The following is a 14,994-nucleotide window of genomic DNA, read 5'->3' as shown; positions in this document are numbered from 1 at the left end:
CCCAGATGATATGATGACATATATAAAAAATGCCAAAAAAATCTGAAAATTATTAGAATTGATAAAAAAATATTTAGCAAGGTGGCTAGATATAAAATCAATATAAAAAATCAATTACGTTTCTATAACCAACAATGAAAAGTTAAATAATATAATATTTTAAATGAAACTGATGCACCTAGTAATAAACTTAACAAAATATGTGCACATTCCAAAATTATAAAATCATATTTGAAGACATTAAAGAGCCTAAATAAATGGGAGATATAGCACATTCATGAACAGGAAGATTTAATGTCATAAGGAAGTTAGTTATCCCATATTAATCTATATATTTGAAATAATCCCAATCAATATCCTATCAGGATATTCTAGGAGCTTGACAACAAATTAATAAATTTGTAGAGAAAAGCAAAGGCCAAGAAACTCCTGAAGAAAAAGAACACAGTTGGGGGGGTGTGTGGTAGTGTTTATTTTATAGTAATTAAGGCAATATGGTATTGATGTAGGGATCGAAAAATAGACCGTTAGAACAGAAAAGAGACTAAAATAAACACACATACACATGAAAATTTGATATATGACAAAATTTGTGTTATTGATTAGTGGGGGGAAGACACACTATTCAACAAATGGTGCTGGGACAATTGGTTATCCAAATGCAAAAGAAGGAAAGAAAGAAGGAAGGGAGGGAAGAAGAAATTAGATGCTTCCATTTCTGGCAATACAGAGGACTAAATATCACAGAAACTCCACCTGATATGGTGCAACTAAAAATGCTGGATGCAACATTTAACACACACACACACACACACACACACACACACACACACATCTATTTGTATTTCCTGAATGAACTGGTGGGAAAGTAAGGGAATTCCTCAGAAGCCAGAGATGATATGAAATTATGAATCCCAAGGCATTGATGATCATTGGAGCCAGTGTTTGCCAAACCAACCCCTGGTGGCCTGGAACCTGTATTTAAAGGGCCATGAGTAGGGACAGAAGACAAAATCTGGGGTTAAGTAGAGACCTTTGGAACGGAAAACTATCCCTTTGACACATAAAGCCAGGATAGTCAAAGAGTAACACCACTAGAGAGTGAACTTAAAAAAAGTGCCTCACAGAGGGCGATAGTATAGATAAAAGCCTATCTCATCCTTGGTTCTGAATGTAGTGGGAAAAATCCTCTCTGGTAATTCAAAATAATAAGCTGGTACTCACACAAGTTTGGGGCCAGAATGTATACCACATGAGTGGCAAAAAAAAAAAAAAAAAAACAAACCCAAGACAAAAATGTAATTTAAAGTGCTCCCTTGGGCCAGCCCCGTGGCTTAGCAGTTAAGTGCGTGTGCTCTGATGCTGGCGGCCCAGGGTTCGGATCCCGGGCGCGCACTGACGCACTGCCTCTCCGGCCATGCTCAGGCCGCATCCCACATACAGCAACTAGAAGGATGTGCAGCTATGACATACAACTATCTACTGGGGCTTTGGGGGAAAAATAAATAAATAAAAATTATAAAGTGCTCCCAAGTTGGTATAGTACTACCGGGAACCTGGCTGAACTAAATGTAAACCCTCTCTGAGGGAATGTACTTTAATTTCAGGCCTTAAATAATTCCTACAGCTATAGTTCCAAGAACCAGAAGCATACAATCAAAGTCACTAAACATACAAAGAAACAAGCTGCCATAAACTATTCACGCCTGCAAGGATTACAGATATTGGAATTTTGAGTTACAGTATATAAAATGAATATGTTTTTAAAAACATGGAGGATTTAAAATATAAGGAAGGGGCAAGAGATTATAAAAATTGACTAGGTAGATTGGCAAAACAACCAATTATAAAATATAGTAATAAAAATATAATAATTGTAATATAAAATTGTAATATAAATTGTAAAATAATTGTAATAGAAAGTTATTGTATGGAATAAACAAAAGACTAGTCATAGCTGAAGAGAGTTAGTAAATTGGAAAACAGATCTAAAAATAATGAACCAAATGTAGCTTTAACATATAAAAAGAAGTAAAACGTAGAAGAGAAGAAACATGAAAGATAAAGTGAGAAGGTCCAACCTTTATCTAATTGCAATTCCATAAAGAGAGATGAAAGATATTGGAGGAGAGGCTGTATTTAAAGAGAAATGCAGGATAAATATATATCCTCAGATTCAGGAAATCCAAGGGATTCCCACCAGAATAAACAAAAAGAAAGGCACATCTGGATTAATAATGATGAAACTGTAGAAAAACATGACAAAGATAAAATCTTAAAAGGAGCAAGAGAGAAAAATCAGATTCCCCACAAAGTCACTGTTAGACTAACATCTGATTTCTCAATAGCAACAATGAAAGCCAGAAGACAAAGAAATATTATCTTTAAGAAGATAAGAGAAAATAACTGTCAACCTATAATTCCTTAGCCAGCAAAATGATCCCTCAAAAATGAAGGTGAAATAAAGAAATTTTCAAACAAATAAAACTGAGGAAGTTTACTATCATTAGATCCCATATTAGTTTTATGCATAAGAAATTACTAAGAACTCAGTGGCTTAAAAGAACACATTTATTATCTTACAGGTTCTGTGAGTCAGGAGTCTGGGTACACGTTAGCTGGGTCCTCTGCTCAGGGTCTCACCAGGCTGAAATCAAGTTGTCATCCAGAACTGCAATCTCATCTGGGCTCCAGGTCCTTCTTCAAAGCTCACTGGTTATTGGCAGAATTCAGTTCCTTGGGACTGTAGAACTGAAGCCTCAACTCCTAGAGGCCATGTGGCCCTCTCCACAATGTGGCAGTTTGCTTCTTCATGGTAAACAGGAGGATCTCTCTGACTTCTGGGAAGGTTTGAACTCTTCTAAAGGGCTCGCCTGGTTAGATCAGTTCCACTCAAAATAATCTCCCCTTTGATTAACTCAAAGTCAACTGATCGCAGACTTTAATTAAATCAGCAAAATCCGTTTTGCCAGGTACCTTGGGGCCATCCTAATATTCTGTCTACCACAAATCCTTATTAAAGGAACTTCTAAAGGATGCACTTCAGATAGAAGGAAAATAATCCCAGATGGAAGATCTGAGACACAAGAAAGAAGAGCAAGCACAGAGAATATTAAACATATGGGTAAATCTACATAAATATCAACTATTTAAAATAATATCAATATATCTGATTTGTGAGATTAATGAAATAATATAATTAAAATATTGAGTTATAAAAGCATGTAAGTACAAAGGGAATGATTAATGTTAAAGAATTCTAAGATCTATGTATTGCTCGAAAGAAGAATAAAGATATCAATTAAATGTACTGTTAAGTTAAATATGCAGGTTAGAATTTTTAGACTAACCCACTATAGAATGGAAATAGATTATATACTTTCAAAACGAGAGAGGAAGTTTAAAAATGGAAAAAAATCCCACTTCACTCCAAGATACTGCCAACCAATCTTCTTTCCTTCCCTCTCTGCTTCACTCCGGGTCAGACTTAAATCACAGTCTGGTGGATCTCCCAGCTTCTCACAGCCATTTCCCTTAACAAATTTCTTGTACATTTAAATCCTAACTTGGTATCTGCTTCTCAGATGACGTCCCTGGACTAACACAAATCCCCAACTCATCTTATCAAATGAATATATCCATGACAGCAAAACCAGAAAACAGCAATAGAAGTTAGGAAAAGAATATGCCCATCTCATTTATGAACACAGTTAAAAAGTTCTAAACAAAAACATGAGTATGCTAGGGGCCGGCCTGGTGGTGCAAGCGGTTAAGTGCGCGTGCTCCGCTGTGGCAGCCCAGGGTTCGCGGGTTCGGATCCCGGGCGCGCACCGACGCACTGCTTGGCAAGCCATGCTGTGTTGGCGTCCCATATAAAGTGGAGGAGGATGGGCACGGATGTTAGCCCAGGGCCAGTCTTCCTCAGCAAAAAAAGAGGAGGATTGGCAGATGTTAGCACAGGGCTGATCTCCTCACAAAAAAAAAACCATGAGTATGCTAAATTTAGCAGTGTATACAAAAATAACACTATGACCAAGTTGGGTTTATTCCAGAAATGCAAAGTTGGTTTAATATTAGAAAATCAATTAAGGTTTTCTAGAAAAAGAAATAAAAGTTATAATAATTGAAAGAGAAGACATAAAACTCTTATTATTCCTAGATGATGTGACTTTCTATGTAGAAAAACCAAAAGGATCTACAGATAACTTAATAAAGTTGTTTGACATATGACCAATATACAAATTTTAAAATACCATTTACAATGGCAAAAAAATAAGGAACCTGAAATTAAATATAGTAAAACTTGTGTAAGATCTTTGTGTATAAAATTCTTCAAATTTTTGTAAAGATATTAAGAAGATTTAAATAGATATAAGAGTATATCTTGTCCATGGTCAGGAAAACTCAATATCATAAAAATGTCAATCCTCCCAGTGGGTGTAGTGCAATTTCAACAGGATTTGTGTGTGTGTGAAATTTGAAGAGCTGATTCCAAAATTTATGTAGATGAAGAAAGACCCCAGAAAAAAAGCAATGGGCTCTGACTCCCAGAATTCACTGGTGTTATTGCATGACGCATCACAGGAGCAGCTGGTTGATGGAATGGTGAAATGATTATCTGCAGGCTCAGTTACAGTATCAGCTGGGAGACAACACCCTGTGAAGCTGGCATGCTGTCCTACAAGATACGGCATATGCCTTAATGCAGAGGACACTGTGTGGTGCTGTCTCCCCCAAAGACAGGAAGCACACATCTAGGAATCAAGAGGAACAGACAGAAGTTTCTCCTCCTATAATACCCACCGGAAGGAGTTTTACTCCCCGTCACCACAATGTGGGACACAGTAGGTTTAGAGATCCTAGCGCCCAAGGGATGAACACTTCCATCAGAGAAGTGGCAGTAAAGTAGAGGCTGAAGCAGTCCCCTGGCCAGTCTGCGCTCTCATGTCACTGAGTCAACAGGAAGAGGAAGAGGTCTTTATACTGGACTAAGTGATTGATCCTTGAGCCAGCAAACAAAAGGCATAATCAGATTAAGGGTTAGGAGTCAGGGGGAGGGTGGCAAGTTAGGGCAAGGGTCACAGAGGATCAGTCCACCTTGTCTAGGTTTGTTAGTTGGACTGTGGCATTCCAGAGGCTCTGGGCCACATGAGGATCCTGAGCAGCTTTAGGGGGAGGACTTATCACACAAGAACTGCTAAAATATTTTCCAGAAATGCCATCCAGCTCCTTTGCCAAGCTCAGGTAGAGGACTGGGATTGCACCTTGTTTGAGATCCTGTGGAGACATGGCAGGGAAGGGGAGAAGGTCACGCCAGGTAGGCTTTAGTCTGCTAAGGACACATGAGAAGCAGAGCCCTGCCCCACCCTCCTCAGGTCTAGCCAGCTCCTCCTCTACCCACCTTAATGAAGAAGCTGACGAGCCAGAAAAGGAAGCGGTAAAACCAAGATAAGTGCTTCATGATCTCTGTGTATACAACACCTGGGTCCACAGAGTTCACAGTCACACCTGAGAGGGTGAGACACAAGTATAGTGCAAAGTGAAGTGAGAGGGGGATATTAGGAAGAAAGAGTTAAGTGTGGGCCTACGATGTGCAATGACGGGAGGATCCTACCGGGTCTGTTGGGTAGAGGTGACCAGAGACGTGGGAGTGCTGCCAGGGAAGCCAGTGCTCCATAACCGACATGAATGGTGGTGTCCCAGCCAGTACGCAGACATCGGTATTTGAAAGTGTTGGGTGAACTTTAGGAGGAACGTGATGGATGGTGTTGATATTGGAAAATGCTAGAAGGAGAGGGATATTGTGGGTGATAAGAGAGTTGGAAAAGGTTGAAAAGTAGATGTGAAGATGGGGTTGAGAGAAATATAGGGTGCACAGATGATAAATGGAGGAGATTAACAGCTGGCTTGGGGGATACTGGGAGTATTTTACGGCCAAGACATGTTGGGAGGAGATGTGAGGGGTTGGGAGCGGAGGAGTAGGGGGTGTCAGAAGCAGTTACCTGTCCCTTGAAGTCTCCGAGCAAGCTCCCCAGTGAATGAGGTCAAAAGCAGTTTGCTGCAGTAATAGTTCTGGTTGAAGGTCAAAGGTCTACCAGCCCCTGTCAGATGTCCCTCATCAATGTACCCACGTGCTTGCTGGAAGGAAGACACATTCACCACCCGGGCTGACCCTGCCCGTTGGAGGGCCCCTGTGTGGAGAGAGGACCACAATCCTTCAACCCAAGTCCTGGGGTAAACTCCCATGCCCACTGCCCAACCTGCTTCTCCAGGAGAGCAGGGCCCATCCAGGGCTTTCAGGAGAGGGTCAGTGGGCCCCCCAGCCAGGCACAGGGGGTAGGCACAAGAGAGCTTAATGTGAACAGAGATTTTGTTTTCATTAGCTGCTTTCCTAATGCTCTTCCTCCTCTTTTATTTCAGCGTGTGGAGTTTTACCTTGCTTTTCTTCTCCTCGCCAGTTGGAGCGAATTTAATTGATCCTTGTTTGTGTTTTACCTGACTGATGGCAAAGAAGGGAAGGAGAGGCTGGAGACATGGTGAAAGCATTCATTCATTCACTTTTTCAACCCACAAATATTCATTAGGCCCCTGGATTATGGCAGACATCAAGATAGGTGCTAAGGACATAAGGATGGTAGGTTTGCGGGCAAAGAAATGTGTGTAGAGATACTTGGGAAAGTGTTTAAAAAAAAAAAACAACTATCTTCCAAAGGAACAAAAATAAAATTACAATCAATAGAACAAGTTAAATCTTAAAAAAAAAATAGAGTACCTAACTATATGAAAAAAAGTCTGGATTATATGAAGCATGAAAAGTAGTAGTTGTCATATATGAATTTACAGTGTTGTTTTCAAAATGCTAAAACTATTCTGAGCCCTACATTTAAGTTAAGAATCACAAAGGAAAAAACTGAGCAGGTAGTATTTAGCCAAAATTTGCTGGAGATAAAATTATTCTTAAGGGGGACAAAGGACCCCAAACTTGGAGACATAGAATAATTTAAGAAAATTATTCTTAAAGGGGACAACGGACCCCAAACTTGGAGACATAGTGGTGTAAAGACCAAAGGGGCTCAGAGCCTAGCTGGAGACTGATCCTCACAGAGCAGTGTCAGTGCGGGAACAGAGATGTGTACAAGGGGCTAAGGAAGCCCCATAAAGGGGGGGGCACCTGGGGGAGGCAGAGGTGTCAGGGCAGGAGCCACAGCACAGGAGATATCTGTGCTGAGTCTTGGCAGATGAAGTAAAGTTAGCCAGGCTAAGGGGGTGGGAAAGAATATTCCAGATAGAGGGAACCACATGTGCAAAAGCACACCCAGAGGTAAAAAACAGAGCATGGTCGAAGAGCTACAGATTGTTGGCTAGAGAAGAGGGTGTGGGTTAGGGAAGGGCCAAGGGTGAGGCTCTCAGTCAGCAGGGGGTCTAGTAAGTGGAGAGAAGGGACTCAGTTTATCCTGTAAAGGGTAGAGCACCTTCAAAGGATTCTAAGCAAGAAAGTAATAAGGTTGGGCCCGGCCCGGTGGCGCAAGCGGCTAAGTGTGCCTGCTCTGCTGTGGTAGCCCAGGGTTCGCCGGTTCGGATCCCGGCGCGCACTGACGCACCGCTTGTCCAGCCATGCTGTGGCGGTGTCCCATATAGAGTGGAGGAAGATGGGCACAGATGTTAGCCCAGGGCCAGTCTTCCTTAGCAAAAAAAGAGGAGGCTTGGCATCGGATGTTAGCTCACGGCTGGTCTTCCTCACAAAAAAAAAAAAAAGAAAAAAAAAAGTAATAAGGTAAAAAGTAATTTCTAGAAATGGCAGAAGGGAGAATAGATGAGGGAAACAGGAGAGAAGACAGTTTAAGAAACTATTACTAAGCAAGGTACAGACAGGGTGTTGCAGCCTGTTACAATTTTGGGGAAGGGGAACAAGCATTCAGACTTGCCAATGCAGTTTTGCCTGCTCTTTGTTCACTTTCCATTTGAGGCTAACGTAATCTGCCACTAAAGATTACACGAGACCCTAGCAACATAGTTGCCTCCCAGGAGGGGAATAAATGGCTGGTTTTCAAGGAGAGGAGACTTTTTTTTTACCCTATACCCTTTTGTATACTTTCAGTTTTGTACTTTGGATGTACTACCCGACCAAAAAAAATTGATTTTCTTTTAAAGAGGCTATTACACAACCCAGGAGAAAATGTTAGGAAGAAGGTGCCTGCCATCCGCTCCGCCCCCCCCACCCCCCACCACAGCCCAGGAGGAACTCAAACCTCCTTCATCAGAAAAGATTACAAAATCAGAAAGCCAAAGGACTTGGATCTCAGGCAGTGGTGTGTTCATCCACATCTCTGGTGGATCCTGAACTCTTTGAGAGCAGGAAGTCAGTCTTCTTGTTCTCTGTGTTTCTAGTGGCCTAGTCCACCCTTGAGAAGTATCTGTTGAGATGAGTGACTCTACTGATCTGGCTAGAACTCGGAGCTAGGGGAAGGAGAGGTGGGATCTTATATCCCCTTGCTGGTTGTATTCTGAGATGACTGATTCCATTACCAGCCTCCTATTCCTGACTTGTGCCGGATGGGTTCCCCTGCTGTGTGCAGCAAGGGCGGACTGGATCATCGCTCAGCAGCAGCTGGGTGCCAAAGGGAAGGAGGTGGCCATGGGAGACAGTAAGCCATGAAAATGTCAGGGGTATGGAGAAGCAGGGGCAGCAGAGAAGGCAGACACCCATCCTTCCTTACCTTGGAGCAGATTTGTGAGCAGAAAGGGCCCGATATAGTTGGTGGCAAAGGTGAGATCAAGGCCCTCTGGGGTAAGTGTCATGGGGAATCCTGGGAGGAGATAAGAACACAGGTGGTGGGTGATGGAGGGACTACCCGATAGGAAACAAGGTCTGGGGGATATACTGGGGTTCAGTAAAAATGCCACAGGAGCATGTATGTGCAAAGATGGGGGCAATGAAGTTTGAGGCTGTAACTGAAGGTAGGCTTTTTACGGTAGTGTATGAATTAGAGTGTTTCAGCAGGATGCACAGGTTAGGCTTTGGAGATGCCTGTTTTGGGGTCCCTGAGCTAGAAAGGAGGCTACTGAAATGTGTTTGGGGGAAGAAAGTTAAGGCACCTACCACAGACTGCAGCATTGTTAACCAGCAGATGTATCTCAGGATACTCCTGCAGAAGCCAACGGGCAAAGCTCCGGATGGACGCCATGGAGCTCAGGTCCACCTCACCAAGAAGGAGGTGGTGGCACTTTAAAGCTGCTTGGATCTCGGCCAGGGCTTGCTGTCCACGCTCGAAGCTACGGCAGGCAAGGATCACCTGGGCCCCTCGGCGGGCCAGCTCCTGGGACACAACCTTCCCAATGCCTGTGGGAGGGCAGCTTCAGAGCAGGCTAGTCTGGGGAGTGACCGGAGGGCAATGGGGCAAGGGGAGGGACAAGGGTGCTGACAGTGGGTGCTAGTCCTCTTCCCTGCCCTCCCTGTTGGGGCTGTTGGGGGCTGAGGTCCCTAGTGAGGTGACAAGGTGGGAGGAGCACTCACCACTGTTGGCCCCAGTCACCACTGCCGTCTTCCCAGTCAGATCGGTGGAGCAGTGCTGGAGGTCCCAAAGGTAAGACTTATGCCAGAGCCGCACACATAGTCTAAGCAGGAAGACCAGAACGAGGAGGACAGAGCCAGGGCCCCAGACCAGGGTGCTGAGTAGAGACCACATCGACATAGCGGAGACTGCTGGCTGTGAGGGTGGAGGGGGCTAGTCAAAGCTGTGTGGGGATTAGCAGTGAGGCTGGTGTGGAGCCTAAGACACAGAATTTAAGGGAGCAAATACTCTTGGATTTGTTCAAGCACGCTGTTTGAGCCTGAGAGTGAGTTCCTCCTTAAATTGCGTGCCCAAGCCACTTGATTGCCTCACCCCAGTCAAAGGTCCAAATCAAATATCAAGAGTCAGGGCTTCCCCAGCCCTGCAGGGCTCTAATTCTCTATTTGCACTTTAAGGTTAATTGACAGAGTTCCAGTGACTGGAGAAGCAAGAACTCAAACTCTTCATGTCTTGAGTCAGTCTGCGCTTAAGCAGGGCCATCCCCTTCCTCCTCCTCTCCAGCTGAGGCAGCTGCCACTTTCAGCCCTGCTGTCTGCTCCTCTGCCGGGAGGGGCGTGGTTCTCCAGAACGCCTCTGCTGGGGAGCAGCCTCTGTCCTAACGAGGGTCTCCTAGGGGTGGTAATGGGGTTGTTCCCTGGAGCCAGTGTTCCATATTCTTCTAGGCCTGCAGGACAACCGCTCCTCTCCAGTTCAGTGAGAGTATACACCCTTGGAAGAAGCTGACAGAGATATCAGGACAATTGGTTAAGCAGCTCAGGTGTTTATTTCTGGCAAGCAGACAGAAGGAAGGTAGGATTCCCACCGCCAGAGGTTCAGGACCCAGTATGGGGCAGGTACTTGGAGGAGAGTGACCACACTTTGGGGGTTGAGTTCTTTATTAGCTGTGCCACCGTCACCTGTGGCTTCGGGGCACCTGTCTGGATGGGGTCCTGCTCAATGGGTGGAGAGGCTGGGCCTTCTTTGTCCTCCTGCTGGGATGCTGCAGAGCTGAGCAGCACCTGGGTAGTTGGGTTCCACATGCTCACACCAGGAGCCAGCTTCATTGCTTCCGGCAGCAACATGGGTTTCCACATCACCTGGGACGTGGCCTCGAGGACTCGGGGCTCAGGATGAGGCCACCTGTGAGGATCCTGGCCCTCCTGGTCCCCAGGATTCAGGCCCTGTGGAGGTACGCAGGTGCGGCCGGCCCATAGGTCGCCCAGCAACTCGGCGTCTCCATCCCAGCCCCTGGGCCACTTGGCACCCGGCCACAGTTTGGGGCTGGGGGTGCGGGCCACGTCAGGGAGCACCGGGTGCGTGGCGAGAAAGCGGAGCCCGGGTCTGGGAAAGGGCAGGTTTGATCCGAAGCCTGGCGACGGTAGGCCCAAGCTTAAAGTGGGTAATTGGAGGGCGGGGCAGGGGCCTAAGGCACGGAAAGGAACGCCAGGCAGGAAAGGGAAGAAAACTTCGGGGGAGACGTGGACGCCGGGGCCGGGGGCTAGGGGTCCGGCCGTGGCCTCGGTCTTCTTGCCCCGCGGGCGTCCGCGGTAGGCTTCCAGTGGACGCGCCTCGGAGTCTGGAAGTAGAACTTCGGCCAGCGGGCGCACCCAGTGGCGCGGCAGCCGCGCGGGGTCCAGGCGCGCCACCGCCACCTTGCGGCCCACCCTGTAGTGAGGCATGCTCAGCCCAGCGTCCGGGCATTGCGGCTGCTGCGGCTGGAACGATGCGGAGGGCCTGACTGTGGTGGAGTCGCCCGCAGAGGGGCTGGCCACTGACACACCCGAGGCGACGCGGGCTATCTTCTCCTTCTTGAGCTCCGGCCGGTCCCCAGCAGCGTGCAGCTGGGGCGTGCAATAGTAGAGGTCCTCGAGCGAGAACTGGGAGCTGAGGGGCTGCGCCCTCTCGGCGGAGGCCTGGGGGCTGGCTACGCGGGAGCACTCCAGAGAATAGGGAGGAGTGCGGATGCACACCATCTCCACCGACGGCTGGAGGCTCCCGTTCAAGGACCCGGCCGAGGACAGGTGGCTTCTAGCCTGGCCGTCCAGTCCCTCTAAAGGACGCCCGGGCCCTCTTTCTTGAAACAGCTCCAGAGTGGGTGGGGCGCCAGGGATGACTCTCAGCTCGGGAGAACGCTCCCAAGATTCCATCTGCTCCTGTGCTCCTGTATCCATCCACGGTCTTCCTAAAGGGATCTGGTCCACGATCCCTTGGTCCTGGAGAAATGCACCCGGGGTGGGAGGTAGTGAGACATGAGAAAAGGGAGAGAGGAACTACGGGTGGAAGAGTCCAGAGAGGCCCTGAGGAGAATGAAGACGCGGCGGGGGGAGTTCGAAGGGAGCTACGGGCTGGGCTTACTTCGCCTTGGAAAGTCTCCTCCAGCCCCACCGAGGAGGGCGCGCGCAGCACAGGCACAGATCCCTGAGCCCAGGCGTCCGTTGTGCATGCCGAGGGCTCCTCGTCCTCGCCCCACGTGGGGTCCTCGGCCACTGCAGATTCTCCCTCGTCCCGGGCCAGGAAGCGCCACTCAATGATCTGCAGCATGGCCTCCCGGGCCTGGCTGATGGTGAATGGAATGCACTACGGGGGCAAGAGAGGGTCTTAGCCCGGCAGGAAGGAGTTGGAGAGGGGGAAGATGGGTCTGGAGGACCGAGATCCAGGCCCACCTGCTGGGTCAGGTAGACTTTGAAAGCAGAGCCCATGACTCGCGCAAGCAGATCGGCCAAGATGTCCCCCACGATGTCTTCGCCTTCCTCGAGTGCCGTGAGAGCCATCCACTCGGCCTCGGTGAGCCGCCCAGGCACGACTTCCACCTGCGGCACCAGCACCGTAGGCGGCCGCACCTTTTCTGCCTTGGATCGGGTCATCCCGCGGTCTCGGACCTGCCTCTCCTGCCTCTGTGGGAAAGAAACAGGGCAATCAGGGCAGGACACCGGAAGTGGAACCGAGAAGCAGCTCTAGACTTGGAGGAAGCTTTCTCAAGTTGTCCAGTAGGAAGGAAAAGCCTTTTGAAAGGGACAGTTTACTAAGAGCCTACTATGTGACAGATGCTTTTTAGGTGACTGACTTAGCTAATTTAACTTTCATAACAGCTCACTAAGCCCATTTTACAGACAAAGAAACAAACTTGACACAAGTTAACCATCACTTGCGTGGGATCACACAGTATACTCAGGCTATATACAGCTCTAACTCCACAGTCCTTGCTATTTGCACTAATTGAAAGCGTCCCAAATTCTTGAGAGTTCATCCTGAGAAAGATGAGTCAATAAATGGTACTGGAATTACTGGTGCTGTTTAGAGTCTCCACCCATCCCCCAAATCAACTTAGATCCTCATTTCACAATATTCATCTAAATAAATTCCAGATGGATTAAAGGATAAACACACACAAATAAAACAAAAATATAAACAAAAAATATAATGTAGGAAAAATAGGTTAAATTGTCATATAATCTCTGGATGAGCAAGAACTGCCTAAACATAAAAGTAATGTGAAAAATAATAAATAGGTAGATAGGTGTATAGATATAGGTCGTTTCCTTCACTTATTTTTTAAAAGTTCCTCATTACAAGCTGATATTAGTAGTTAGGATTTACTGGCACTTAAAGTATATCAGTCACATACATTTACTCAATTCCTACATTTTTTAGACTATGTAACATTTTTATCCCCATTTTACAGAATTTGCCCAGGATCATATGGCAAGGAAGTACTAGTGGAGTCATAATGCATATTCAGGTCTGACTACAGAGCCTGACTTTATCCTGCTGCCCCAAAAATATTTGCAACAAATATAAAAAAGAATAAATATCCTCCAATATATTAAAAACTCATACAAAATAAGAAAAATCATAAGACAAGGATAATAAGCAAGACATAACATTTCACACAAGTGGAACTACAGATGACTCATAAACATTTGAAAAGATGTCCAACCTTCAAAAACATCAATTTCAGTTTTACAAATATACCCAAAGGCATACTCTGAAATGAAAATAAAAATATATTCTCCAACATATTCCTTGTGGTGTCATTTATAATAGCAGAATATTGAAAACATGTTTAACAAAAAGAGAATATACGGCTAATTGTGCACTATCTATATGATGGAATGTTATGCAATGAGTAAAGGTAATCTTTAGGAAGAATTTGCAATCGCATAGGAAAACACTTATGATGTAACGTTAAATGAAAGAAACAGGATACAAAATTACATATCAAGTATGATCTCAGATATGTAAACCAGTATGTGTTGAAGGAAAACACCAAAATTGTAACAGTGGGTATGTTTCTTTCCTATGCTCTTCTCTATTTTGTAAGTTCTCTACAATGAGTTTGTATCCTTTTATACTCAAGAAAAACCCACTTAAAAAGACTAGTCCCAAAAATTCATTTTAGGAACATAGGAATTTACTAGCAGATTCTTGGGAGCCTCTTCACTTCCCCATAACAGTCTCCCTGAACCTGACTCCTTCCAAAATTTACCTCCAAACATAATCTTCCCAAACCTTTGCCTCCCCACCCCCAACCTTATTGCCTCATACTTGATGTTCCCCAAAATTCATTCTCCACCAAATCTGGTGTTTCCTAAACCTCACACTGAATTTAAGATGCCTTAAGCCGTATTTCGCCTCTCTGGCAAGCCCAAGGAATGGCCAACAGCCCAGTCCAGGCTTGGCCAGCGCAGAGCAGGTAAGGCTAGGAGAGGAGAGTCAGTTCCTTAGACTTCACCTCCCAGCCTCTCATGTGACACCCGTGATAGTGACCGTACCTAGACGTGGCCTGGCCAGAGGGGCCAGAGACATTGTTGCACAAAAGCTCTTCAATCTGTTTTATTTAAAATTTTTTTTGGCTTTTAAACAATTTGACTTTCAAGTGCAGCCTCAGAGTTGTTTAATCCATTTCTTCCTCCTGAAATTCTCGAAATGGATAATTTAGCAACATCTCTCCCCAATGCCTGACCAATTCTGGTTTATCTATTTAAACGGGTACCTCAACGAAAGAGACCTATTACATACATTAGCTGTTTCCAAAGTCACTTTTTGTTGGGCTCTGCACTACCCATTTGACCCTTTCCCTCAGGTCCCGAGTGTGACAAAGCGTGGGAGTGGGCGTGGTGCAGGTGTAGGTTTTTTGCTCAAGTACCGATGTGGCTTCCTTGGTCATCTTGAACGGCCCGGTGGTGGGCCGGCGTCGGGAGGCGCGGAGGTGGCCCACGGTTCCCGACGCCGACCTCAACGGCGGATCCCGGCTGGCGCACCCCTAGTTGATCTGAAGCTCACCGAGCCTTCGTGCGCCATCGCCGCAGCTGTCGCTCCAACCCCGGGGTTTCAGCAGCTTCACCCTGCCTCCCTGCGGCCGCCGCTGCCGCGTAAAGATCGCCGAGCAACCCCGCGGTGCGCAGGGCGGCTCGCCACGTCCACAGTTGCCCCAGCAACCGCG

At 46.2% G+C, this 14,994-nt stretch overlaps 2 protein-coding genes across 3 annotated transcripts; both read right to left on the bottom strand.

Annotated features, from left to right (window-relative positions):
- Positions 1 to 4,170: 4,170 nt before the first annotated feature.
- On the bottom strand, positions 4,171 to 9,693 carry LOC106802951 (retinol dehydrogenase 11). Its single transcript, XM_014792695.2, has 6 exons — positions 9,515 to 9,693; positions 9,101 to 9,340; positions 8,718 to 8,807; positions 6,003 to 6,191; positions 5,402 to 5,508; positions 4,171 to 5,277 (listed from the first exon to the last, which is right to left on the bottom strand). Exons 1-6 carry the CDS (start codon positions 9,690 to 9,692, stop codon positions 5,089 to 5,091), a joined length of 993 nt encoding a protein of 330 aa, XP_014648181.1. The 5' UTR covers position 9,693; the 3' UTR covers positions 4,171 to 5,088.
- Positions 9,694 to 9,695: 2 nt separating this feature from the next.
- Positions 9,696 to 14,960, bottom strand: C11H2orf81 (chromosome 11 C2orf81 homolog). Of its 2 annotated transcripts, none has more exons than XM_004437245.3 (4): positions 14,835 to 14,960; positions 12,215 to 12,445; positions 11,907 to 12,128; positions 9,696 to 11,764 (listed from the first exon to the last, which is right to left on the bottom strand). In XM_004437245.3, the coding sequence occupies exons 1-4, from the start codon at positions 14,850 to 14,852 to the stop codon at positions 10,385 to 10,387; spliced, it is 1,851 nt and encodes a 616-aa protein (XP_004437302.1). In that variant the 5' UTR covers positions 14,853 to 14,960; the 3' UTR covers positions 9,696 to 10,384. The 2 variants fall into 2 exon arrangements, with proteins under 2 accessions (XP_004437302.1, XP_087292671.1); XM_087436545.1 differs by lacking the exon at positions 14,835 to 14,960 and adding an exon at positions 14,698 to 14,813.
- Between the last annotated feature and the right edge of the window lie 34 nt (positions 14,961 to 14,994).

The sequence above is a fragment of the Ceratotherium simum genome, chromosome 11, assembly GCF_057802395.1.
Source record: "Ceratotherium simum simum isolate JZ-2026a chromosome 11, ASM5780239v1, whole genome shotgun sequence".
Lineage (NCBI taxonomy): Eukaryota > Metazoa > Chordata > Mammalia > Perissodactyla > Rhinocerotidae > Ceratotherium > Ceratotherium simum.
The sequence above is the reverse complement of the archived record's forward strand: the minus strand, read 5'-3'. Positions and strand labels throughout refer to the sequence as shown.

Bases quoted from the DNA above. Each gene is read 5' to 3' on its own strand.
- LOC106802951 (XM_014792695.2), bottom strand. From the start codon at position 9,692: ATGTCGATGTGGTCTCTACTCAGCACCCTGGTCTGGGGCCCTGGCTCT. The intron at 8,808-9,100 runs GTAGGTGCCTTA...ATCTCCTCCCAG, and splicing joins TAACAATGCTGCAGTCTGTG to GATTCCCCATGACACTTACC. The intron at 5,509-6,002 runs GTAACTGCTTCT...TCACCCTCTCAG, and splicing joins TCGGAGACTTCAAGGGACAG to GTGTGACTGTGAACTCTGTG.
- C11H2orf81 (XM_087436545.1), bottom strand. From the start codon at position 14,718: ATGACCAAGGAAGCCACATCG. The intron at 12,129-12,214 runs GTGGGCCTGGAT...TTGCCCCCGTAG, and splicing joins AAGTCTACCTGACCCAGCAG to TGCATTCCATTCACCATCAG. The intron at 11,765-11,906 runs GTAAGCCCAGCC...GCATTTCTCCAG, and splicing joins AGGAGACTTTCCAAGGCGAA to GACCAAGGGATCGTGGACCA.